Consider the following 26,490-nt stretch of genomic DNA (forward strand, 5'->3'; position numbering starts at 1 on the left):
ACCCATTCAAGGTGGGGTTGCTTACTGGAGACCTCTAAGAGGGAACCATTTTGGAAAAAGCTTTAGAGCCATTAGAGTCCATGCAGCCAGAGACCTTTTGAGATGATGAAGGAAAAATGCCAGGGGGAGCTTCATGGAATAAGAAGCCTGGAGAGAAAGCAGATGTCACCATGCTCGCCATGTGCCTTTCCAATTGAGAGAGAAACCCTGAATGTCATTGGTCTTCTTGAACCAAGGTATCTTTCCCTGGATGCCTTAGATTGGACATTTCTATAGTCATGCTTTATTTAATTTAGACATTTTCACAGCCTTAGAACTGTAAACTTGCAACTTAATAAATTCTTCTTTTTAAAAACTGTTCTGTTTCTGGTTTATCTCATTCTGGCAGTTTGCAAACTAGAATGGTGGTCTCCTTTGTGTCCAAATATCTTCTGCTTATAAAAGACTCCAGTATTAGGGAAAAAAGCCCCACCCTCATTGATCTGGGCTACACTCTAATGAAAAAGAACAACTTCAATAGGTCCTATTAATAAACACATTAGAACACACAAGAATATGGATTAAGATTAAGAACAGGTCTTTTGAGAGGGAATATAATTTAATCTATCACATATGCCACATGGGTTAAAATGATTAAATAATAGAAAAACTTGGTAGGTTTCAAGAAATACATGTTGAGTACACAAAAGACTTTTGATTGGCACTTTATTGAAAATAAAGGAAAAAACATCAAGGAAATAAAATATATAGTACACTAGATTCTTAAAACTAAGCCAGGAAGGATAATGCTGATTGACAAGGCAAGTTGTTTTATATGAGGCTTAAGAGATAAAATTCATAATATGAAAATATTTTAAACATGGAAATAGCTTAAAGTACTAACTTAAAGTCCTTTGTGTTATGTAAACTGCTGTTAGCACTTAATGTATCCAAGACAAGCAATAAATCTTAATTGAGAATATTTAATTTAACAATGGATAACTGGAAAGTTGATTTGTATTTAACAGAAACAAAATTGTCACAGCCCAAACTGCCTAAAGACTGCAATTACTCAGTCTTTAGTGAAACACTCATAAAATGCCAAGTTGGGTGTTTTGATGAGATTATGATGCACTTCTGTTTCAAGTATGCAACATATATGGGTTTAACAGCAAACAAGCAAGGGAAATCCAGTGAACTACAATATAGAAACAATTCCTCACACTAGAAAGTCTATTGTATTAATTACACTGCTATTTTAAAACAAGCATTTAAAGATGCAGAAATAATTGTGAGGCACAATTGACACAGAGGTAAAATCGGTTCTTGCCCAAATTTTTGCCTGCTTAGAAAAGCCTACTGCTATGTCCTAATTGGGCCCAGATTTCTCAGGAGTAGAAGCCCTGGATTTCTTTTTTTCATGCCTGAAAGAATAGAAGTTCTATTTCCTGATGTTTGCTGAAGGTCAGATAATTACTATATAAAATCAGCCTCTCTGGGCAAAGATAATGGTTGAGATTTAAGATGGCATTGGAAGCAGATGAACTCAGATTTGAATCTCAGCTCTACTATTCACTGCAGGCAACTAAATTCTTTCAACAAGTTGTGGTTTCTAAATCCACAAAAGAAAGAAAAGGATACCTTCCACAAATGATTGTTGTGAGATGATTAATGCAAAGCATTTTGCAAGCACTCTGCACAAAGTAAGTGCTTAAAAGTAGTCCCTATAATTATATTATTGCTGTTTCTAAAAGCAATATGTCAGATATTCTACAATATCTGACATTCCAGATAAAATGCATGCAAACACAAAACTGTGGCTTCACAGTACAAATACAGGCACATAGCAGGTGATACAGATAATGATTGTTATGACTCATGCTTCCTCAATCTCACCAGAAAGAATACCATGTTTTTCTCTTTACCTTCTAGGAAGAATAATTTAATATTCTGATAACCCATTTGCATGAAGAGAAATTCTCAATTCTCTAAGCTTTTCATAAAGGTAGGGAAAAATAACAACAAAAGAATTTTTAGAAATAGGATGGCAAAATAATCTGAAATGATTTCAACATTTTGTCTAAATTAGTAGACAAGAAAGTTATTGCATGTAATTTAAGAAATGGTCCAGATATACACAGTGAAAATATTGTAAAAAAAATTACTATATGACAATCTTCTTAATCTATTTTATTCAATGGCTATAATATTCTTATCCCTGACAGATAAAGAACTTAAAGTGATTGAAAATAGATGGGACTTTGCAGCTGTAATCTTATTCACAATATTTGTTATTGTTAATTAGCAGATAAGAGTCCCTCTAGCTTATTGGGATAGTCAAACATTACAATTAATGGGATCAGAGTGAATGAAGGATTACCATAAAATAATTTATCTTTATTTTCTGTCTTAAGAGGACTAGTAAATAACTAGATAATTTGACCAATTCTACTTTTATCTGTTCTTTCTTTTTATGAGAAATCTCTAATTGAGGTGCTACAGAGAATCGAATGGTCCCAGAGATAGAGAAAGGAGAGAAGCAACAAATAGAACAAGTGAAAAGCCCATTTAAAAACCAAACATTTTCAATTTTTCCTCTGTAGCTAGCCATGCATTTATTTATAAGTAACTCAGTTAACATAATTTTTGCATCCCATACTTGGAGAAAATGATGGAGTATGTAACTGAGACTACTTTAACTTGTTTCCTACTCATCAGACGCTTTGAGTGGAATGCCACGTGAATCAATATCCAGATCACCAAGTATGCACTTCCACTGAAAAAAGCACTTTCTAAATATCACATTCACAAAGTAATTTCATTCAACTAAAATGCATAAATAAATCTTAGGTTTATTCAACCCCATCAGAGTCTCTTGTTGCAGGCACAGGAAAGAGCATTTGCTTCATTCACCAAACATTGATCGACTGTCTACTTATATACCAAACATTGAGCTATGAGCTGAGGATGCAATGGTAAATAAAACAGATATGGGCCCCAACTTTATACATTGTAATTTCTAGTTCATGAGACTGTAGTTAATTGAATAATCCACAAACACGTGGAGTATGAAAACAATGACAAGAGCTAAAAGGTAAAATGCATGGTGCTAAAAAAGTTTTTATTGAAGAGACCTTGGTCTAATCAGGGAGATCAGTAGACTTCTTTGAGGAAATAATATTTGAGCTGAAATTTTGCAGTTAGTTGGGAATGAATTAGAATAAGAGCTGATGGGAGGCATTACTAAGCAAAGGAATAACTTGTGAAAATGTGCCATGAGGAGAAGGAGGCTGACAAGGTCAGAGGGAATCAGGGAAGAGCAATGTGGCTGGAATGGTTAAGTTTTAGTAGCACTGCAATTATTTTAGATTGAAAACTCACCATCTCTCTTACTCACATTGACTCTCAGTGTTTGACTGATTATAGAAACTCAATTGCTCTTTCAGTTTTTCTCCAAGAATCCTCACATATATACAAAACATCTGGGTCTTAACCTATCCCCACGAATTCTTCTGGTTCAGCAAGTTTTAGCGTCCATGGTATGGTGCCAATATCGGGAGCAAACTCTGTGCAGTAACTCGTGGTACAACCTTGTGCCAGCTACCTAACCTTCTTGAGATTGTTTTTTCTCGGCCATATAGTGAGTGTAATAAGAACAATCTTACAAAATAGGTGAATATGAGGTGAGATGGTCAAGATGGGGAGATAACTAAACTTTAAAGAAATGTTTACTTCATGTTTGCAGGTTATCTTTTCATGGTTTACTTTAATGTACATTGTTCTGAAGTACACATGCCCCGGACTCTTTCTTACTGGGATGAAAACACTGCAAACAAGAATTATATAAAGTCTTCCTTGTGCTAGCTATGGAGCTTAGCCTACACATTAACTTAGTTGCTGCTTAATGTATAGATTTGGATTTAAGAAAGAAGGGTCAATTGTGGTTGTTGTTTTTTTTTCTTTCTAAGAAAATATTTTTAGGTTGATGTTTCCATGAGAGTTACAAAATATTCTCAATTGTTATGTCTGTTTCTCCTTCTAGGTTAAAAAGTGTATATTATGTTACTTTATATAATAATCTATACCTTTCCTATTCTAAAGAAACTTTTGCCTTGGAAAATAAAAATTGCAAATAATATTATTGTTCATTTCGGGAACTCAAAAAAAAAAAAAAACCTATTCAAGCCTACTCATAATAATACCGATGTGCATATTTTCAGTTCGCTTTTTCCATAGCTTTATAAATATGTACATCCATGAGCGATATACATTAAACTTTCATGTTTCATTTAAAATTATACAACATCAGACTATATCATTCTGCTAATTATTTTTCTCATTTACTGTGTGTATATATATATATATATATATATACACACAGTAAATGAGAAATGCATATATATATGTGTGTGTGTGTGTATATCAAAATACGCCTTAATTGGAGCCATTCGAGCAGTAGCGCAAACCGTATCCTATGAAGTAACTCTGGCTATTATCCTATTATCCATCCTACTAATATCAGGATCATTTACATTAACGTATACACACACACACATATATATGCATTTCTCATTTACTGTGTATATATATATATATATATATATATATATATATATATACACACACACACATATATATATGCATTATATATAGTATCTTAGGACATTTATTTATTTGGTCCTCTTTTGATGAAGATTTGGACTCCCAATATTTTATTATAAACAGTGGTTCAATGAACATCCTTTTACTTGTTTACTTGAGCACATATAAAAAAATTCTTTAGATTGGATAGGAAAGGTTGGACTTGCTGAAACATCAATATTGCATATGCTTTAATTCTAAAAATAACCCAAAAATGGTAAGCGATGAGACTGAGCCTTAGAAAAGGAAGAGACTTATTGAAGGTTAGCGCTTATAAGTTTCAGAGCAGGGAATCACCTCGACATTGGCTTGGCCCCAAAATGTCCTCCCCCCACAACCAGGTTGTTCTACAAACACAACAGGGAATGTTTCATGTTAATATGAAAACTGCGATCAGCTGTCCCTAGTTTCTGTACTTATTCCTTGGAGAATTTAATTCACTTCCTTTGGAGTGGCAGTTAAGGATGGTGAATGTCAACCAAGGGGATGTTAATAACCACAACACTCACTGTGGGAAGGTGGGAAAGAACAGAGGCAGGGAAAGACTTGCCTGCTCATTTTCTTCTTCTCTGAACCTAAAATAGGGATTACTATGGCAAATAGACATGTGACAGAATACATCCAGGCTGGATTTGCCAGAGAGCATCTGGATTTTTGAAACATAAAAAGGTAATATATTGATATTAAAGACAGAACAACTATAAACTTATTTCTCATTCATCATATTATAGAGAGTGTGAATCTCAGTACCTGGTTATCATCACAAATTAGCTAAAATGGAAAGTTGCCAGAAGGCACTTGTAAGTAACCAACATTTGTAAACCACTTCAAAAACTTCAAGAGCATGAGAAGGGCCCTGGGGTCTATGCTGGGAAAATCTGAGAGTAAAACTCAGGTATCTCAAATTCGTTTGCCTCTTTCTTAAGCAGTAAGACAACAGAGTTAAATTCCAAATTTGCATAAAAAATATGATCATCTCAGAGGCTCACTTGAATTACATATATTTCTTGTGCTAGATTTCTAGGCAATATAGTCTATATTTATTCTTCACTGAATTAATTTATACTCAATACTACAGCCAATCAAATCATTGAAATTACAGTCTATTGGACCCAATAAACCTACTTTCACTATTGACAGATTCTATTATTAAAGGCCAGATGTTTTTCCTCATAAGCTTTTTCTCATTCAATCCTCATAAGAACTTTATAAAATAGACATTTTATCTTGATTTTACAGATGAGAAAGCTAAGCACCACCAAGCTAACAGTAACTTGCTCAAGGTCACAGTGTTAAATTTACTTAATGGAATCTAAAGTGATTTAAGTTCCTGTGCCTCATAAGTAAAAGGACAGTGTCAAAATTTTATCAGTAGGGCTCGTACAAAATCTTCCATTCGATAAAACTCTGTTTATTGAATAAATAAATATCTGACTTGCAAGCCACACTCATTAATGCTGATTTTTTTTTCATTAATTTAAGGCAAGATTTGGAATGATTTTCTCAGTTATTTCTGGTAAAATAGAATAACTTGCACGACTTAAAACAAAAAGTGTCATCATGAAAATTAATCTTAAAGTAATTTTATTAAAATTTTTATTAAAAAATAAAGTAATTTTAAATAAAACTATAACCGACAGAGGAGATATCTAGTATTTGCTATTGAATGCTGAATCATCATCCATACAGAGTTAAAACTTACATTTCGACACAACTCCTGATGGGCCAACCACAAAGAGTGAATGCTAACATTATTTCCTCTATAAGATTTCGTTTTTTTTCTTTAATCTATTTTGAGTAGTAAAATGGATATTTAGGATTGAAGAAGACATGGTTTTACCCAAGTAAGCATGTAAATGAACATTCTGGTATAAACTATGGCTACCAAATTACAAAGTGAGAACTTTTCATGCTCATACTATTACCATCATATTCGCTTTTCAATATTAAATATTCTGAACAACTCGAGATAAGCACAAAGGGAATTGCTTTAGCCCAAATTAAGTTCTTTGTATAGGTCCTAATCTTGCAGAGCCCTGTGTTTCTTTTGTTCTGTCATCTTCCACACAAAAGTATTAGCATTTCAATCTGCCTTTAATTTCTAACACTACCCTGAATTTCAATTGTGCATCAAATGTTAGAACAACCAGTTCAAAGAAAAGAGCTGTTAACAGTATCATTTTATATCAAAGGCTTACTCTATAGAGTACATGAAAAAGAATTATTTATTCTAAATCCTGGTAATACTACAGCTTTATTGAATCATCACTATTAAACATGAGCTACTTCAAGTCTATTTCTACATTTCTAAAACTAAAACACACACACACACACACATATATATATGTATATATATCAATCCCAAGCAAGGCCATACTTTTGTCTCATTTGCACAGTTCACATAACGTCAAAACAAAAATCCAGGTTCACTACTAGATTTTTTTAAATGGCAGCTGTGTTTGAAATGGCAAATAAAAATGTGATAATGCTTAGTCACCAAAGAAATACAAAAAATGTTTGAGAAAAGAGCCAGTAAGGGCAGAAAAAAATTATAAAGTACAGCTATTTACATCAAATATGTAGCATAAGATTTCAAAGATAAAGTAAAACCAGGTAAAAGTCATTGATGAAGACTTGCATAAAAAAAAGAAGAAAAGGGAAAACAATCTTCCTTTTTGAAGTATACCTTTAAAAATGATGCATTAATCTGATTATTATCTCAAATTTCTACTTGAACTTGTCTATGGAGACCCATGTGCTAAAGGGAACAGAGAAGGTTTCATGGTGCATAGGTCACATTATTGTTAAAATAAAAATACTTCATCTTTCCCCTTTAGATTTGATTTTTTAAAAGGAATTATAAGTGCACTCAGAACCCTATGCCCTTTGTGGTTATAGAGGCAAACTCATTTCTATCCCCTCTTCTTGTCATAAGAGACTGATACATTTCTTCCCAGTAGAATGCTTTCCAGGCTCTAAAACATAAATGAATAGACAAAGAGATGTGGCAATAATCATACTACTAGAGACTCAAAGATCCTTCATTTTTCATTCCATTGTCATTTCAAGGCTTTATTAATATTCCCTTTTTTTCACATTTTTTTCTGCTGAACCCTCTTCTTGAAATGTCCTTCTCTAATACCATTTTTAAATTAGTGAAATCTGACTAATCCAGATTAAAGTCCAGATTAAACATCACCTCCATAATTAAGACTCTTTCTACGGAATTCATGTTTTCCTCTTTCATGATTTCATTAACATCTCACTCAGGTTATCTATGTAGCACTTATGGTTTTATAATTTGTCATCTCTTCTATACTCTGAGCCTCTGAGTGAAAGAAACATTTATTTTGCCTTATGTCATCGGTGCCTAGAACCATGTCCATCGCACACCATTGAGAATAAGTTACTGCAGGCAGATGCCTTCAATGACCAGGACAGAAGTTGAAAGTCATCAGACCTCCTGGGGTGTATGTGGGGAGAATGTACACATGGCTCTATAAACAAAGCATTAAAATGCCCCTTCCTTAATCATAGTTAATAACCCACCTCCAGACCCCTGTGTCAGGAGACCCTGCTGAAACTCTGCTTTCATACCCTGCGGAATGTCTTTGTCTTAAACCTTTATAAGCTGTCCCTTAACTCCATGCCTCTTTGTGGAGCGATGACTTCCCTTTTCTGGATGGCTGCCACTGGGAAAGATCTCCTGTTCATAAGTCCCAATAAAACCCATGTCTAACTCTCCACCTAGTGTATTCTTTGGTCTTGGGGCTGCACTGACCCGAGCTCTTCAAGAGCTTGGTTGGAACACTGATTTTTCTGTTCAATTTTTATTTAATTATATCTATTTATTCTGTCTCGGAACTCTGGGTCAATTCCAGAATATTTGAAGAATTTAAGGCAAACTAAAGAGTGTATATTTTCTGTGTTTAATTTTTAAAGAGACTATAAATAAGATACAATTTGGCAGGGAACACAGACCTTGCTTTGTGTCCTGTCCCAAGACAAATTTAGATTATTTTGTGGGAAAGAGTCGAAGCTCTCTTTCAGCACCATGGTATTTCATCTGATAATTGGCAAAGGGAGAACAACAAACCAAATAAACTTACTGCAGAGTGAATGAACACTGCTGAAAACGGAGTATTAAATACTTAAACCCTAATCATAGCTGTTAATAATGACATGATAATGATGATAAGGGGAGACACCAGTACCTTATGTTGCGATTATAGATACTTGTCAGTGGAAATGAGATATTTATCAATTGCATTAAGTTTTAAGCAACGTCAGTACTCCTTAATATACTGCAAAAATTCTTTTAGTAAAGTGACTCATGTTTCTATGCAGAAAAAGCATGTTTCTTCCTTACCCGACATAGAACACCATCCAAAGGATTCAAGAACATGATCGATTTCCAATTTAATTTATATTACTAATTTGTAGTATTTTCTTTCAGGTTCTATATCAAGCTATACTGTACAAAGGTTTGGCATATTAAAAACTGCAGAGATTAACTGAAAAATAAAAAATAAAAACTTACCAACTGGTTCTTTCTGATTTTGAAAGAGAATCTTGCTATTACTGCCATCCATGTTTGCCATATTAATTGTGTTTCCGTCTGTCCAGTAGAGTTTCCTTAGTATAAAAGACATATGATTTTATAAATATTAGATGTAGACCTACTTACTGAGCAGAAACACACACTGAGGAACAAAGTGAAAATCAAGACATATTATTCTTGTCTCAGAACTAACTATCAAGAAAGCCCCAAATTTTTGAGCCCCTTGTTGATAGTAACCTACATATTTTCCTGGGAAGAAAGCAGCAATCTTGCTTTTTCCTTTCATTGAAGGAAAATTATCTATTTCCGTTTTCCTCATCCTTCTAAAACTGAATATTTAACTATGACTACAGTAAATTATTTTCATTTTAAGTAATTCATCAAGATTGAGTCATCCTGGTTGTGGAGAAATCAGACACCATGGAAGGGAATAAATTCATTTCAAGAATTCCTGTTGAAGGCACTGGGAGAAAGAAAATATTTTAGCCTACAAAAGCCCTCTCTGTGGGAACAAGATGACTAACCAGAGCTGTGAACATAACATTAGCAAAAGTTTTTTAACAACTGGCATTCTAAGAGAAGTTAACCACGTTCTCTTGTATCTCCTTTTATTCTGACCTGTCACTTCTTACAAATACAAATCAATGAGATCTCACAGTAACATATAAAAACATGATTTTATGCAAATAACAAAAAACCCCAATCAATACTCTTTTTTACAATTTCCGTATTTACATTTGCTTTTTTTTTTTGACTCCATGGTTGATAACATATGTGTCCTCTTAATTAAATAATTTTTAAAATATAAAATCAGAATAAAGGTCTTTGGAATTTTGGAAAAGATTTAAAAAAATAATAATCATACTTTACCCCCTGACTGGGTGAGCTGCAAGACACTGTGGTTTATCGATTCCATGAATAATTGAGGTTTTCAGAGAGCCATCTAATCGTGCCACATTAATTTGAGTTTCATCAAATTCTGAGCTAACCCAGTATAAATTACGTGACACCCAATCCACTGCTAGCCCTCTGATACTCTGAATATCTGTAAAACAGGAAAGAGAACATTAAAAGTGAATGAAGTTTCTCATTCTGTTGACTCTTCAAGTGAGTTATTTTCTTTCTCAGGGAAAATTTAATTTACACTTTAATTTGTTAGCTAAAATTGTACAAGATTGTAATCTCATTCCCTTATCAACCCTTCTTAAAGCATGAATAATCATTAATGTCTTACTGTTGAGCCATTTGAAAATCTGAAGCACAATTAGCATTGAAATTACAGTAATCATCAATGATTCATTGCTAAACACTTAGGAGTAGTCCAAGGTGACCAAAATTCAAATTAGAGTAACGGCTTCTCCAGTTGGTAGCACATCTTTCTAGTTAGGAAAAAGTACTTGTGGGTCATCAACAAATGAGCTATTTTGTGTTTTAAGTGCCAATTTGTTACTGAAATGAAATAAAACAATGCAACTTTCCTAACAGAATCACCAGCATTGAACATCTTTCAAGGTATATAATTAACAGGAATTGACTGAAATATGAAGAAAGAAACTAGAATCCTTTTAAAATTCCTCCAATGTGGATTCTACAGAAATTGCTGAGATCTAATTAAGTTTGGATTCATTACAGTCAACATGAATATTTGGGTTGCTCTTTGATTATTCAATTAGACATCTTTTATAAAAACATGGAATTTAGGTTTAAATACAATGGCACATTTTATTTAAAAGTTAAACTAAAAATAAAATTTTACAAATAATGGATTCTAAAAAGTCTATTAAAAACATTACCACGGGGCGGGCCGCGGTGGCTCAGCGGGCAAAGTGCTTGCCTGCTATGCCGGAGGACCTCGGTTCGATTCCCGGCCCCAGCCCATGTAACAAAAACGGAGAAACAGAATACAATAAAACAAGAAAATGTTTAAAAATGTTTCCCTTTCTTCCTTCCTTCCTTCCTTCTATCCTTCCTTCCTTCTCTCTGTCTTTCCTTTAAAAAAAAAAAAAAAAAAAACAAAACATTACCACGTAAATTAGGACAGTTTAGCCCCCAATCTGTGTGCCATTTAAGTACTCTCATCTACCTTGATTTTGTTTTTATTTTACAATGTTTTAATATTTTCCAGCTTCATCTCTAGAGTTCTCTAGATCAGTGTTCTCAAGCACATGAGGCAACTGGAGAGTTCAAATGAAGGATGTGATTCAGTAGGTATAGAGAGAAGCCCAAGCTTCTACCTCCAAGCAACTACCTCCAAGTTGCTGCTGGATACATTTCAATGGTGATGTTTCCAAAATGGCAGAGCCACAACTCACTGCAACAGAATTGCAGCATCTTCTCATTTAACCATTTGGCAAGAGAAGCCGCAAAGTTGTGCAGGTGAAAATTTCAGATTTTGAAAATTTGCCAATTAGCCCAAAATTTATAACAGCACAAGAGAGGTGAAGACCCAGCAGTCTGGCTTCTGGTGCATCATGGGGATGGTAAGATACGCTAAGAATCTCAATTGAGTCTACTTTTCTTGTGTACTCCTTGACTCTCCCACAAGCTATAGCTACCACACACTACTGGCTCTTCTTTACATATGAAGTATCCAGTCCTTTGCATCTGCTGATCAACTTGGGTTGAGCTTGCTACCATTTCCCTCCAAAGTCAAGCCTGAATACTCCTCAGTGAGTACTTCAGTAATTCCATGTCAGAATTCAGAATTCCTTATGCTAATTTCCTAAGAGGCTTAATATTCTTGATATAATCTTTGTTCCATTTGGTCTTTTATTTTAGCAGTTATTTGTATCTCACTCTTTCATGAGATCTTATGCTCCTTGACCTAATGGTCTGTTTTCCTAATCTTTGCATAATTGCCATCGCTCTACCCATCCAGTATCCCATATATAGAACCCAGGGTAAGGTATGAGCTCAATAAGAGCCTATGGAGTAAAATCAAATTAGCATATTTATCTTTCTAACTAAAAGATAAAGAATAAACATAGGAAGTATAGCTCACTGAGCACCCAGTACTATAGATATGATTTCTCAAGGGAGTGGCACCTGCAGGTGTGATTTTTGTCCTTTTTTCTTTCTATCCTCCTTTTTTTTTGTTTTAAATCACAGATATTAACATTCTTTCTCCAAAAGGCTTCAAGGGTGAAAATGAAAACTGAGAAAACCTATTCAGAAATAGATGAAACAACAGATGTTTCATATGCAAATTTTCTACACAAATTCAAGGACTGCCTCTGAAACTGCCATGTACTAATTTACTAGAATAGCCCCACCTTTACTAACTTGTTAAAGCTTTCACTTCCCTTTTTAAGATTAATGAGGGACCTGCCTAACTCCAGGACAAGTTCCTGTTTTCTTCTTTTCCTGCAGAACTGGCTAAAACTAATGAAGCAAGCACCAAAAGAAGAAGCCTGAACTTAGTCACTCTGGTACATAAAAATAGCCTATGAGAGGAATCAAAATGAGCAGGAACAATAGGAAATAGAACCATCAGACCCAAAAAGCAAGTGAGAGGTCGGATTGCTACAAGTTCTGGCAGTCACAAGGCTCCCTCATCAAAACAGAGGACCAATCAGCAGTAATAGTCAATTTGCAATCCCTAATTTGAAAGTTTAAACAGCCAATGGCAATAGCCCATTTGCAATTCTTAATTTGAATGCTTTCTAGACAATCATCATGGGCCAGCGTCCCTAAAATCTTTATCTCCACCACACTTTTTCAATCTAATAAAAATCTCTCACCTCTCCAGTTAGGGAAGACAGATCTGAGGACTTCACTTCTTTCTCCTCTGGGCTAACCTCTGCTGATAAACTCCTTTTTTTCCCCTCAAAATCGTGGTACCACTGTACTGGCTTCTGTGTGATTCAGACAAGAGCTCACTTGAGTGGTTTCACCCCCAAAATTTAGATTTCACTGTTATTCCTGACCTGTTATCAGTTCCTTCATTCCTTCTGGATAAATCATCACAATAGTTTTTTATTTTCTAAGTATTTTAGATACTGGGTACCATTAAATACAGTGTCTGGCAAATATAGGGAATGAATCTGTACCAACTGACAAAATAATTATTGGCAGAAGTTGATAAGAGTTTCAAATCCTAATGGAAACCTATGCCCAAATAGTTCCCAATTAGATTTGAAGTATCATTGAGAATCAAATTAGCAATGTGACCAAAAGGTCTAAGTTTAAAATTTTGTAGTTACAAAAATTGCACGATTATATAATAATTTTCTATCTCTTGAGAGAGTATTCTTTACAGAAATAGATACACTTGTAACTTATATTCATTTTTGTTTTATCTATTTTAAGTTGCTGCTTTACTCAACCTAACAATTCTGTTCTTTCAAATAATAGATGATTCATATACTAGAAAGACACTTCCTCAAACAATAGCATTTGCTCAAAGTTGAGTCCTTAATTTCCCAAAGGTAAACAATGTATACTTTGCCCTAGAATAATCACAGATGTGGAGGCCTTTTCTAATACAAAAATAAATTCTATTGATAGTGGCCTAGAATTTCATAGAGCTGCCATATATCTAAAAGCCTTTGCATATATTTCAGAATAAGCAATAAACTGTTAACAAGGTAATGAATGGGATGATAACCCGTATACTTCACCTGGATAATACTAGATGAAATCTAGAGAGTATGCTGAGTATACACGCGAACCCTGGTAAGGAAATTGTATTCAAACCTCAGAATTATAGGCAAGCCTTTGCCGTTCCACATGCTGAGATTTCATGATCCTAAAAGGAAGGGATGCTTAGGGATAAAGTAAAAATCATTTGGGGTCCAAAGGACTGAATCCAAAGTCGGGTGCAAACAGAGCTTTGGTATATCCTAAATGGCAAATGTGAACAAGGTACTTCATCATATACAAAAGCAGAAAGTAATATGTATTTTAAAATACTATGTGAGGAATAAACAATAAATTAGTTAGAACAGGACAAATACAAATGTGAATAGTAAACTATATTATCCCTGGCTTTTATTAGGAACTTTAAGTGATACTGATGTTCATTTTCTTTCTTACTCTAATTGCAAGCAATACTTGTAAGTTTTTAAAGGCAATTTATTATCTAATTAAGCATAATTCTGGATAGAATATTAGCACTCAAAGGGGCAGTTGAATTACTGGGACAATCTTTAAAAGAAAACACCCAGGGCTGATATAATTAGCCCACATCAAGTTGTGTTGAGGTACCAGACATTCTTACTATACGGTAATAGAGATGACAGGACTTCTGAAGACATAGTTCTTAGTGTGAATTTGTCTATTACTTCCTCATTTTAGTTTTATGTCAGTGTTTTAGCTGCTGTGAACCTAAGTTTTCTCATCTGCAGAATGGAAATATTTCATAATAAAAGGATTGTAAAGATTAGAATAGATAATGCTCTGAAGAACCTTATATGATGCTTGGCACATTAATAATGGCTAATATTCATCAGATAAGAGAAGTAAACCAAGGCATGAGTAACTGAAAAATATTTGGAACAAGTACTGATTCAAGTAGAATTCATTACTATCTGAGAATAAGACTGCAGACCACTAGCACAAAATTGCCAAGATTTGTTACAGTTTATTTTTTTCTTAAGATAAAATTATCTTTGGTTTTTGTTATGTACAGTAATACATATTTGTTAAATTATGCCACGACTGTGCCTAAAGTCATGTATTAGTATTTATATCTATAATGAAATGTATTTGCTCTAAATCACTATCACATGCAGTTTGTGTGGGCAATATTTAAATGACTTTTTCAGAAGGTGGAGTATGGCAAAGCAGGCACACTATTTCTGGGTCCGTTCATGAAAGTTTAGGTCAAAGAGTCACAGGGTTTTCCTCAAAAAAGGAAAAGTTTTACTTGGGAAGAAAACAATGGCAGATTGGTGGGGCAATGTATAGATTTAGGACCCAATTTTCAAAGCTGGCTACACATTAGACTTAGAATAAGAAAACATGGAAATAACAAGTCTCTCAAGAATAACTACAGTAGAGAGAGGGCAGCTTAGTGAGAAGACAGAGGCCAACAGTATAAGAAAGAAGAGAAAGTTCTCCAGAGAGTCATTCACAGGGGATCTAAAAGATGGAAAGTATAAAAAATATGTGCAGTAACTGGCTGGATTAGAGAAACTTTGACAAGTTCAGAAGCTAAACTGTTCAAAAGCTCACCTCAAGTTTTTCTATTAATGAAAAAGTTTATCAGTCTTTATCAACGTTTCCCTCTGAAGAAAGGAAAACAATGCCATTCAACCTGTGTGGTGACCCAGAAATGGAGGAGTCATCCTTGACAGTGTTTATTCCTCGTCCTCCACATCCAATGGATATGCCTGGTATGTTTTTCCTCATTGATAGGCTCTATGATCTTGCTTTTCCATCTTTGTTGCTCATTCTATAGTCCAGGTTTCTATCATCTTTTACAAGAACTACTATAGCAGTCAACTAACTTGGCTTCCAATGTCCACTGCTCACCTACCTCCATCCCAGATCTGGTCCATTCTTGACAAGACATAATAGCTGGATGATCATTTCCAAAGGCAAATATAATCATGTAGCCTCACCCCTTGAAATTCTTCCTTGATTCCCATTATATTTTAGTATTAAGATAAAAATCAATATCTTGACCTATAAAGGCCAGCATGATTTAGCTCCAGCTTATTATAATTATTTTGTTCCCTTGGCTTGTAAAGCACTTCTCTGATGTTGTGTTCCATTCTATTCACTCTGCACTGGCCTTCCTGCATTTGTTTCAACATTTCCTATTATTTCTTGCCAGAGGCTCTACACATGCTCTTTCCTTACTTGAAATGTGTCTCTATCCTTGTTTTCACCCTGCAACACAAACATGTACATCTAGTTAACTCTCATTGCTGAGATATCAGCTCAGTCATATTTTAACCTTCCTGTTTCGGTAAGTTCCTATTTTTTTATGTTCTCTGGTCTCGGTGTTCAAACCCTTCAAAGTATATATTATAGATGTACATTTCACATTATTTTTTGTGACTCATTGATTAAGAGCTCTTCGCCCCACTACATTGGAAATGTCCTGAAGACAGGGACTCTGGCACATTTTTTGCCATATAGAAAACATCCCACTATTTGTCACAGTGACCAAATGAACAATCATTGATCTTAATGATTATATGTAATTATTAGTCACTAACAATTCATAGTGAGAAAATAGCATTATGCAAATTTTGGTTAATAATTGTAAATCAAATCTGCTAAAGAGAAATAAGTCTTTCTGACTATCTGAAAGACATACTCACTAAAACCATAATTAGACAGAGGAAGAAAATTGTCCCTAATTTTTTTTTTTAAACATCTTTTGCTCTTATAATTCACAGATCCTTCTGGAAAGTATTTAGCATTCATGAACAATCTTCTCTTAGACTTTGATGAATTTCTTCAGGGATGTTCACCCAACTGACTGTCAATCTTAGGAGGAATTTAAAGTCTTTTAACTGGTCTTTCAAGTAGCTAAATGACCTTTATCCAGGCATCCTTCTTTTTAAATTCAATCTAACAAAGATTACCCAGCCATTCCTACCCGTCCCCCCTACCCCACCATGTAAAGATTCCTCTACACAGAGGAAATCTTTGCAGTGTCTTTTTAAGAAATTTCTTCTATTTCTCCAAGTTTGAAATAAATATTTGAAAAAGCTTGTAACCAATTCATTAACAGGTTGCTTTAACAGTTCTAATCTGACAATCGTAAAGAGCTGTCCTAAATACAACAGTACGTTAGTGGGCAGAGATCCTCAGAACTAACAGTGGTACTCAAGCCAGCTTTCTAGGACTATCAGTGGAAAATTCTTTTATTAAAAACCACCAAAAATTCAAAATCTGCACTTCTTAATATTTTTTATTAAGAGACTGACTATGTTCCAATAAGGTCTGATTTTAAATTTTCACTGTATTTCAAAGTACAGGAATTTTAAATCTCTTTCTGGATTACTCATTTCCCTTTTTCTCCATTTTCTTCCAAATCACCCTGCATGCTTAGATGGGCAGGAAGTTGAAAAGAAGCTTTTTCTTGCTTGGGTTTGTAGAATTGTTGTTAGTGCCGTCCTAAGCAAACAGTAGGTACTCAATGAAAAGTCATTAAATAAAATAATAACTGACCCAGAAATCAAGATACAATGAAATTTACAACAAAGATTAGGAAATATTCATGATAAGTATTTAAAGTATTCAACCACTGCATTTATACTTATGTTTCATTTCCACTATCTTTTCTACTTTGGGGAGAAAAAAAAAGTTACTCTTTTTTAATACAAAAATATTTTCTGAAAAGCTATGAGTCAACTTCCTGGGTCAGGAGATGGGTAAGAACAGGTTCCCTGGCTTATTTTTGTTGCCTCTTTCTGTAGAAAGAAGTGCAAAAAGAAATAGTAAATAATCTTGAGTCAGCAGAAGGAAAACAGTCCTTCTCAAGATTGCTATTTTCTCTATGCAAGTAAAACTACCTCCCCATCAGCAAAAATACGTCTCCAAATCTATTTCTTTAGAAATATGCTTTAAAGAGGTCCATTCTGAAGAGTTTTTCTTCTCCTGATAGTAAATTTATGATATCAGCCTGGACTACTACGTGCAATCTGATCATAGCACTCTACAATGTTAAGGATGTAGCGTATTATTAAACCTCTCAATAATTAATTTCAAAGGTCATATAAGAGAATGGAATAATAGAGAAGGAATGCAAAAAGCAAAAACAAAAACAAACCTTGTGATTATTACCAATTGAATAACAAACACTTTTTGTAGGTTAACATGTAATATGCAATTCTTTTACCTCTTGAAATAACAGTTTCTAACCCAGTTCCGTTAATAAAAGCCCGTTTAATGGTTTGCGTCTTAATATCTGTCCAGTACAAACGTTCTTCAGAGGCATCAAAGTCTATCACTGTAACATCATCAATATCAGGAACTGTAAAGGCCGTGATAAAGTTAAAATATGGATTGTCAATATCCACTCCTCTGATTTCAGAACGCCTTGCATAAAGAAGAAACTTTTTCATTTCTAGAAAAGAAATAGAAAATAAGTGTTTTTCTTTTATAAAGCTGGTAAGTCTAAATTAGTCTAAGATTTCTAGAATATTGCTTACTGATGAATTAATACATTTTTAATCCCAGAAAATCATAATCAAAATTTGATAGAAACATTAATGCAGAAATGACATCTATTTTTAATCGAGGTACTTGACAGAAAAAAAAAATGTAAAACAATTTAGACTCCTTAAGACATCATTTTTCTTTAGCAAGAAATGCAAGTAATCTATTGATACTGGAATTTTAAACAAACTTCCTTAAGTACACGAACTCTACAAATGTCAAACAACTGTATTTGACCCTTGTATATTATTATGGCTTAATATTGCATTGCATTAAATACTTTTTGAAAGATTTTGAATACAATGAAATCAAACTTGTTGTTAAATTAGTCTTGATTTAAAAAATAATTTTCATGTATCCCCTCCGCAAAATTAGGGTTCAAATAATTTAAAGCATGCTTTTAAGGTAAAATTTTGTAAATTGTTAGTAGCTAACATTGTGAAGCCCTGTATCATTCCATTTCCATAGGCGCCTTTTTTGTACTGAGAGCGTGAAATATCAGAAGATCAAACAGAAATAGGAGTCAGAGGTACTCCCCTCTTTCACAGTTCTCATGCGTTGTTACTGTTGCTAGTTGAGAGGTGTTATTACCGTTTAAAATTAAAGCCACCTTTAAAATTATAGCTTAACTTCTGGTAGTAACATTTGGTGAGTACATTCTCCTTTCTGCCCTTAAAAGTAATTGCTTTGCAAATAAGCAAAACATTACTAAAGTTAAAACTTTCATTCCCAAATTTTGTCATTGTTTAGTTCAAATGTGCTGTTAAAATTAAAAAAAAAAAAAAGAAATTTTGAGCTATATATTTTACTCCATTTTTTTTCCCTTTCAAGTTGCTAAACCCCTACAAAATGATACTGAAATGACTTTAGAGGAAGAACAGGAGGAGATTAAAGCTGTTAAGTAGCCCTTTGTTATGCAGGTTACCTACATCATCATTTTCTGGTAATGCACTTTCACTTACAAATCTCCCTGTTTTGCAGAGATAAACTCTGCTAACACACAAATAAAAAAGAACTGGAATACATGAATACGGTAATAAATAGCAAAGTGCAACACATCACACATTTAAAGAATTTTGTTAGTCTCCCAAAGTAGATGAATCATCAGTCGTGTCTGGAAATAGTACTACCTAAAATGTTTATAAGCAAGTTAAAAGCTCTTCTGCGTTATTTTCAGTAACGATCCGAACGCTACTACAATGCAAGAGAATTCGCTTTGGATTTTAGATAAGCACTGTTAGAAATTTACCATAGCAGGTCTTCTTGTCTGCAGAAAGCTTCATCAGGTGAGGGCACGCACACGCAGCACTCCTATTATGGCTGATCAGACACATGTGAGAGCAAGGACCTCTGCCGTCGTTAGCCGCACAAGGATTAGGAGCTGTAATTACACCATGAAACATTAATTGTGAGAAAGAAGAACAGATTAGGGAATCTCTAAGATTGGCACAGGTTATTTGCTTAACGATTCAAGATGAAGTTCCCTATACAACATCCATTGCAGGATGATGAATATGACGACAATAGACAATCATACACAGAAATCACATTAATGAAAAAATTTTTCGTTATCAAAGATTTAACATTTATGATAACTCTTCAATTTCCTCTAAGTTGAATGGCTAGCACCCTCGTGCTTTAGAAGCAAAGTTCTTAAATGATTCGGTTTGAGTAATAATCAAGAATAATGACTGTATTTAGTATAAAATGAACTCAGGTAGACCATAACCCAACAGTTGGGACTTCTTATGTATGTTGTCATTTTCCTAACCTGCTATATAGACTTCCTTTGTGGCACAGCACAGCGCTCTCAAAGATTTCCCTAAGAAACTGCATTTACATTTATAGTTTTCTTTCAGGCCAGCTGGTCTTTTTCCACATCAGGGACTATCTGAAGAAATGTTTGTCTTCCCTCATTGTTAAGTCATCTACTTCTTCATTGCCATTTTCCTCTAATTGATTCTATGGCTTAGGCTTGCTCCACATGCACGTATTTACTAAATCCCATTGCACAATCAATTTATGATTTATTAAAATTAGAATGGAATATTAAATTTTACAGTTCAATTTCATTCTCTCAATCTTTTGCATTTCTTTTTCTGCCATCTTGCTTTTTGCGAGCAAAATTTTAATATTAATTGATCAAATGTTATCTTAAATCTTATTTTTAAAGAGTCCATAGAGAATCGGCTTTAGAACTAAGCTACTAAATAGGAGGCAGAAAAGAGTGACACCCTCTGGACACCACTAACAGTATTTTAATTTTCAACTAGTGGTATCTTCCTAAAAGCGGATGTGTTGTTCAGAGCATCTCAGATCAGCCCTAAAAATCAAGGAGAGATAAGCAAATTGTAGAGGATATGGGAAATCATTGAATTTGATAAATAATGTGGCTTTTGGATTTTTCAAGATAGATGGCCAGAAGTTTCTATTTGCACCACCACCAGAGGAATTCTTTAATGCTAAATCATCAGCTTTTAAAGATGAGTATCTACAAGGCCAACTACATTTTTTCAGAAACTTCATTTTTAGAAAAAAAAGATTTTCAGAAAAGAGTTATTTTGCCCATCATTATCATCAAAGTTCTTATGATTATGTACAGTTAAGAGTAGAATTGTGGCAGGCCAAGCTTTTTAAAAACTTTGGTTTTCAGAATATAGATAAGGTTGTCAAGGCTGGAGACACAAGAGGAGTTGTCATGTTTCTTTGAGTGATCCTATAGTATAGACAGATTTTCAAATACATCGCAGTCCTTAGTATCCTACCCCCAAGGTCAAAATAATCCATGCCTCTGCACTTGATGGCAAATTTAATGAGTAAAACAAAAAGAGGCCTCAGAAACAACCCATTTGTCTGACAACATTGACTATGAATAAAAATATCAGAAAAGACCGGTAGCTATATTCTTACGGAATGCAATTCCCTGTGTTGCAGAGTGAGCCCTGTGTAATATACTTTGTCCCCTTTGACTTCCTTTGTTATTCTGGGGGCTCCTAAAGAATTGCAAGTTAGAGAAGCAAGAAAGGAGTAGTGAAAATTATTGAGGAGAAAATGTGTGGAGGCAGAAAGAAGGCGTGCTTGTGGAGAACTGTCAGAGACCTGGAGTAAGGTCTAAAGAACTGTGATAAATAATTAGGAGAAAACGCACACTTTTCAGCACTAGAGTAAAGAAAAAAAGAAAAGGATGAGGAAGAAGAGAAACAGAAAGAAGGACCAGGAGAAAAGCAGAGGGGAAGGAGGAAGAAGGAGGAGAAACTTGTTTAACAACATTGACAAAGGAACTTTTATTCTTCCCAGGGAAGTTAAAATCATAATCCATGATAGTCCAGTGGCAGGTGCTTTGAAGATCACTATTTCTCATCCAGATACTAGCTTTTCTTTACATGCCATATTTTTAATAAAATAATTTTAGATGCAAGATAAGATATTAAATTTCTATATACATAATAAAGTAAAAGTTTTATTAGCTTTGTTGCCCAATATGTGCATTAATAATACTGTAATGTACAATTCACAATATTTTGTGCTTTACAGCATGGAAAATCCACAAGGAAGTCTCACGTTCTATTTTCATCTTTTTTCACCTTGAAACAAAGTTATGTAATTCCTTTAAAGTTTCTTTCCAACCATACGTTTAAACAAATCAATTCTATTGATCGGATTAGAAAATTTTATTCACAATACTCACTTCTAATATATTTCGGGGATTAGCAAAAATTCCCCCTGGGCCAATTCTATCTTGTCTTGTCCCTGTTTTTGTAAATAAAGTTTTATTGGAACACATCCATGTTCATTAGTTTGCATATTATCTATGGCTGCTTTCACACTGCAATAGTACAGTTGAGCAATTTCAGCAGAGACTGTATGGCCCACAAGGCATAAACTATTTATTATCTGGCCCTCTGCAGAAAACATTTGTAAACCTCTGATGTAATTCGAGTAAATATTCTATGTAAATACCATTACAATATCAGTATACAGGTTATTAACTCCTAAAATCTTTTTTTAACTTGTCTTTTACTCCCACATTTAATTAGTTGTCAAATCTTGTCAGTCTGACCCTAATATATATTTCCTTCTTTCCATTTTTATCTCTCCTTTTCCACAGTTTTGTTTCCTTACTTTTCAGGGACTGGTATCCTGTGGTACTATCTGTCATGATTTCTCCCATCTCTAAATATTACTTTCAATTATCAACTAATTAAGTCATTAGGAAATTTATAGCTTAATGTTTTATTATGCAATTTCCTGTGGCATATACTCATAGATTTTATGCCAGTATACATAAGACTCTTAAGTTAACCCAGGGTTTGGCAAGCTATTATTGTAAAAGACTAAATAATAAATATTTTCAGTTTTGTGGTCTTAGGCCCACCAGAGTAAATACTCAATTCTGCTACTGTGACTTGAAAGCAGCCACAGAAAATATGTGAACAAATGGGTGTGTTTTATTTGTATGAAAATTTTCAAATAAAATCATATCCACAAAAACAGACACACAGAACTGGATTTGGTTGAGACCCCTGACCTCTGGGCTAGAGTACCAGTGTTATGCAAGTGGGAACTATGTATTGTGTACATACCTATTGTTTCTTCCTTTAATTTCTATGGTATCTATTCTAGTGCTAGGCTTAGAGACATTTGCATTCATATGCATGCTCATTAACGTATGTGGGCGTATGAGCTAAAATGGCAGCAGTATAAAAATTTGGAAAGTGAATTAATCCTCTAAAGCACATCATAGCTGAGGTGAAGAGATTAAATGATGCATAACTACAATGCTTTATAGGAGAGCCGAATGTTAATTACGCAATCATACAAGACTGATGTATGCCCTTTGAAGAAAACAAAATCATTAAAGATAATTTCATATTTCATGAAAACCATGCTTAATTAGGGTCCATTTCTCACCACCAAAACAATCTAAATCAGACAATTATTTTATTAAATAAATTCAAATAAAATATAGGCAAATGCTGATGCAATATTTATCTAGGAGAGTGTTTCTCAACCAGAGGTGGAGGAGTTGGGGCATTTCACCCTCCAAAGTACATGTGACAATGTCTGCAGACATGTCTCATCATCAGGACCAGGCTGCATTCCTGACATCTAATGAGTCGAGTCCAGGGATGCTGATAAAAATCCTATGTAACAGCCCCGCAGCAAACAGTTATCTGACTCAAAAATGTGAAAAGTTCTGAGGTTGAGAAACCTTGATCCAGGAGCAGAACTATGGATTCTGAACCTTAATGAATCTTAATGAAGGGCTCTAAATCACTTTTTTTTAATAAAGAGGATTTATTTAGTTACAAATTTACTAATTTGGGAAGGCACTCTAAATCGATTTTCTTTTTTTTTGTATGCTCTATGGCAGGGCCATATTTCATTCTTTTTCCATGTGAGTATTTCATTATTGCAGCACCATTTGTTGAATTATTGTTTTTTTCTTTGTTTTTTCTTGTTTATTTTGTTTGTTTGTTTTGTGGGAAGTGCATGGACTGGGAATCAAGCCTGGTTCCCCCTCCTGGCAGGTGAGAATTCTACCACTGCACTACCCTTGTGCCCCCTCTAAATCACTTCTACGTAACTGAAGCACCTACATCAAACTAATGCCAAGGAAGAAAGGGTCTTATGATTTCATTTTTATTAATCCTTCCCCCTGACCCAATCTAGACTGTTAAGTACTATAGTAAAAGAATAGCAATTTATAAACACAGTTCAATTTTATACCTGCATGCAAATTCATTGCAATTCAGTTCTTTGACATTTGGATTATATTTTGCCAAACAAATAATACCATAATTTCATTAATGGTTTCAAGTGAACCGACAAAACCTGTTAAGTTCATAATATGGTTTTACCATGATATTGAGGGATTCTGTAAATCACTAAATTAGATGCTAATCTATATACTCTGTATCAGGAGCAGGTACTATGAGTTACAGAATGAAAATAAAAGAGGAGAAAGTGAGTCCCATTTTGGGTTTTTATATCAACAGCTGGAATGAGGTAACAAAATATATTTAGCATGTTTCCACCCTCCTTCTCTCCATTGTACATCTCCTCTCTTCTACTAGATTCTCAGTACTGCTTGGTTTCCTAAACATCTGCTATAGAAGCTTCATAAGTTTACTCAAATCTCAAAAATTCCTCCTTGCTTTGATATCACTTACCTTTCACTGCACCTCAGTCAGAAGTTTCACCCCTCAAGCTTACTGATATTAACTACAAGTAAAGGTAGAAACATTTTGATTTAACTGATTCAAACTTACTTAATGTTTTGAGAAATATTAAAATAGGGTATGTGCCAAATGAAATAAATCTTCAACTGATAGTATGTAAATATTTAAAATAAAATGATACTATTGAGGTAAAGGGAAGAACATTCATTTTTTTGACGGTTAATAATACATATAGATATAGTGTATGCACACAAACTCTGGCAGTCTGGCTCTAGAGTATTGCTACTGACTATTATGTCTCCTAAGGTGATTGCTATTAAAGTCATCTTTCTTGCATTGATATTGTGTAACTTAACAATACAGTTCTATTACTTAACAAATTATTTTAAGAAAATACTGGAAAATTATACTAATATCTAACCTCAGATATTTAGGATCACAAAGACACACGCAAACAACTCCACTGAAGTTGATCTCACTGAAATTATAGCTAACCTTCCTGCCAAGTCCAATGGATGCTTTTATGTCTTTATCTTTCTTGACTTCTCTATGGCAAGTAATAGCATTGGCCACTGCCATCTTACAATTCCTCCTGCAGGTCTGGAGGACACTCCGCTTCGGTCTGGAACCTCTTGAGTGCTTCTGAGGGTTCTCCTCTGCCTTCTCCCTGAGGGGGGTGCTCTGCAGGGCCCTTTCCTTCCCCATTTTCATTTCTGTAACATTCTTAGGAAATTTCACCTATCTTCTTATCACTAATCTACAATCGAATGGCTCCCAAAACTCTAGCTTCAGCCCAAGCTCTTCTTCCCTTTTTTTATTTTTTGCATGAGTAGGCACCAGGAACCAAACCTGGGTCTCCGGCATGGCAGGCGAGAACTCTGCCACTGAGCCACCATTGCCTGCACTTTTCTTTCCTTTCTAGCCCTGAATATTCAATGTCATCCCAGAAGAACCTCAATTTCATTTTATTCTAACTTTTCACTTTAACCTTTAAACTAGAAATGAGTCAACTATGGTCTGTAGACTAATACAATCTTGCGAGCTACTTTCTCAAATGGGTGAAAGAAAACAAAGTGAAAAATATTTTATTGACACATGAAAATTATATGAAATTCAGATTTCAGTCCCTAAATAAAGTTTTATTGGAACACAACCATACTCATTCACTTTCTGTGTGAGTGTTTTCATGCTATGACTACAGAGTTGAGTAACTGCAACAGAGTTGCATTAGCTATATGGCCCACTGTTCTAGTTTGGTAGCTGCCAGAATGCAATACACCAGAGACGGATTGACTTTCAATAAAAGGGGATTTATTTAGTTAATGTATAGTTCTTCAGAGGAAAGGCAGCTAACTTTCAACTGAGGTTCTTTCTTATGTGGGAAGGCACAAGACAGTCTCTGCTGGCCTTCTCTCCAAGCCTCTGGGTTCCAACAACTTTCCCCGAGGTGATTCCTTTCTGCATCTCCAAAGGCCTGGGCTGAGCTGCAAGTGCTGAGATGAGGTATGCTGAGCTGCTTCGGCTATGTTATGTTGAGTCTCTCATTTAAGCACCAGCCAATTAAATCAAACATCATTCATTACAGCAGGCATGCCTCCTAGCCAATTGCAGATGTAATCAGCAACAGATGAGGTTCACATGCCATTGGCTCACGTCCACAGCAATAGAACCAGGTACTTTCAACTAGCCAAGTTGATCCCTGAACCTAACTACTGCATGTCCACCCCTTGTCAACTTGGCAACTACACAGATCACCTTAAACAATATTAAAGTGCAAAAAATTCTCTTCTGGCTGTGGACTGTAAATGTCAAAACAAGTTATCTGGTGCAAATATGCAAAGGAGGGACAGTCACCCGATCCATAGGGAGAAATTGGAAGGAAAACCTGCAGGGCAAACACCAATGGATTTCAAAGTCTGAAAGTTATTTATCCTTCAGCTTTAGAAGGTGGCAGTCCCACCGTTTCCAAGGGCCTATGCAGTGGCCTGCCTGCCTCTTTCCAAATTAACC

General features: G+C 34.6%; 1 protein-coding gene across 1 annotated transcript in view; it reads right to left on the bottom strand.

The window, feature by feature from the left end:
• LRP1B (LDL receptor related protein 1B) overlaps positions 1 to 26,490 on the bottom strand; it is a 1,945,542-nt gene that overhangs the window by 599,524 nt on the left and 1,319,528 nt on the right. The window contains exons 28-31 of the mRNA XM_077153691.1: positions 19,548 to 19,679; positions 17,979 to 18,206; positions 10,052 to 10,226; positions 9,161 to 9,255 (exon numbers count right to left, since the gene is read on the bottom strand). Of these exons, the coding sequence (XP_077009806.1) occupies positions 9,161 to 9,255; positions 10,052 to 10,226; positions 17,979 to 18,206; positions 19,548 to 19,679 (630 nt within the window). The remainder of the gene's footprint in view (positions 1 to 9,160; positions 9,256 to 10,051; positions 10,227 to 17,978; positions 18,207 to 19,547; positions 19,680 to 26,490) is intronic.

The sequence above is a fragment of the Tamandua tetradactyla genome, chromosome 3 (assembly GCF_023851605.1).
Source record: "Tamandua tetradactyla isolate mTamTet1 chromosome 3, mTamTet1.pri, whole genome shotgun sequence".
NCBI classification, from domain to species: Eukaryota; Metazoa; Chordata; class Mammalia; order Pilosa; family Myrmecophagidae; genus Tamandua; species Tamandua tetradactyla.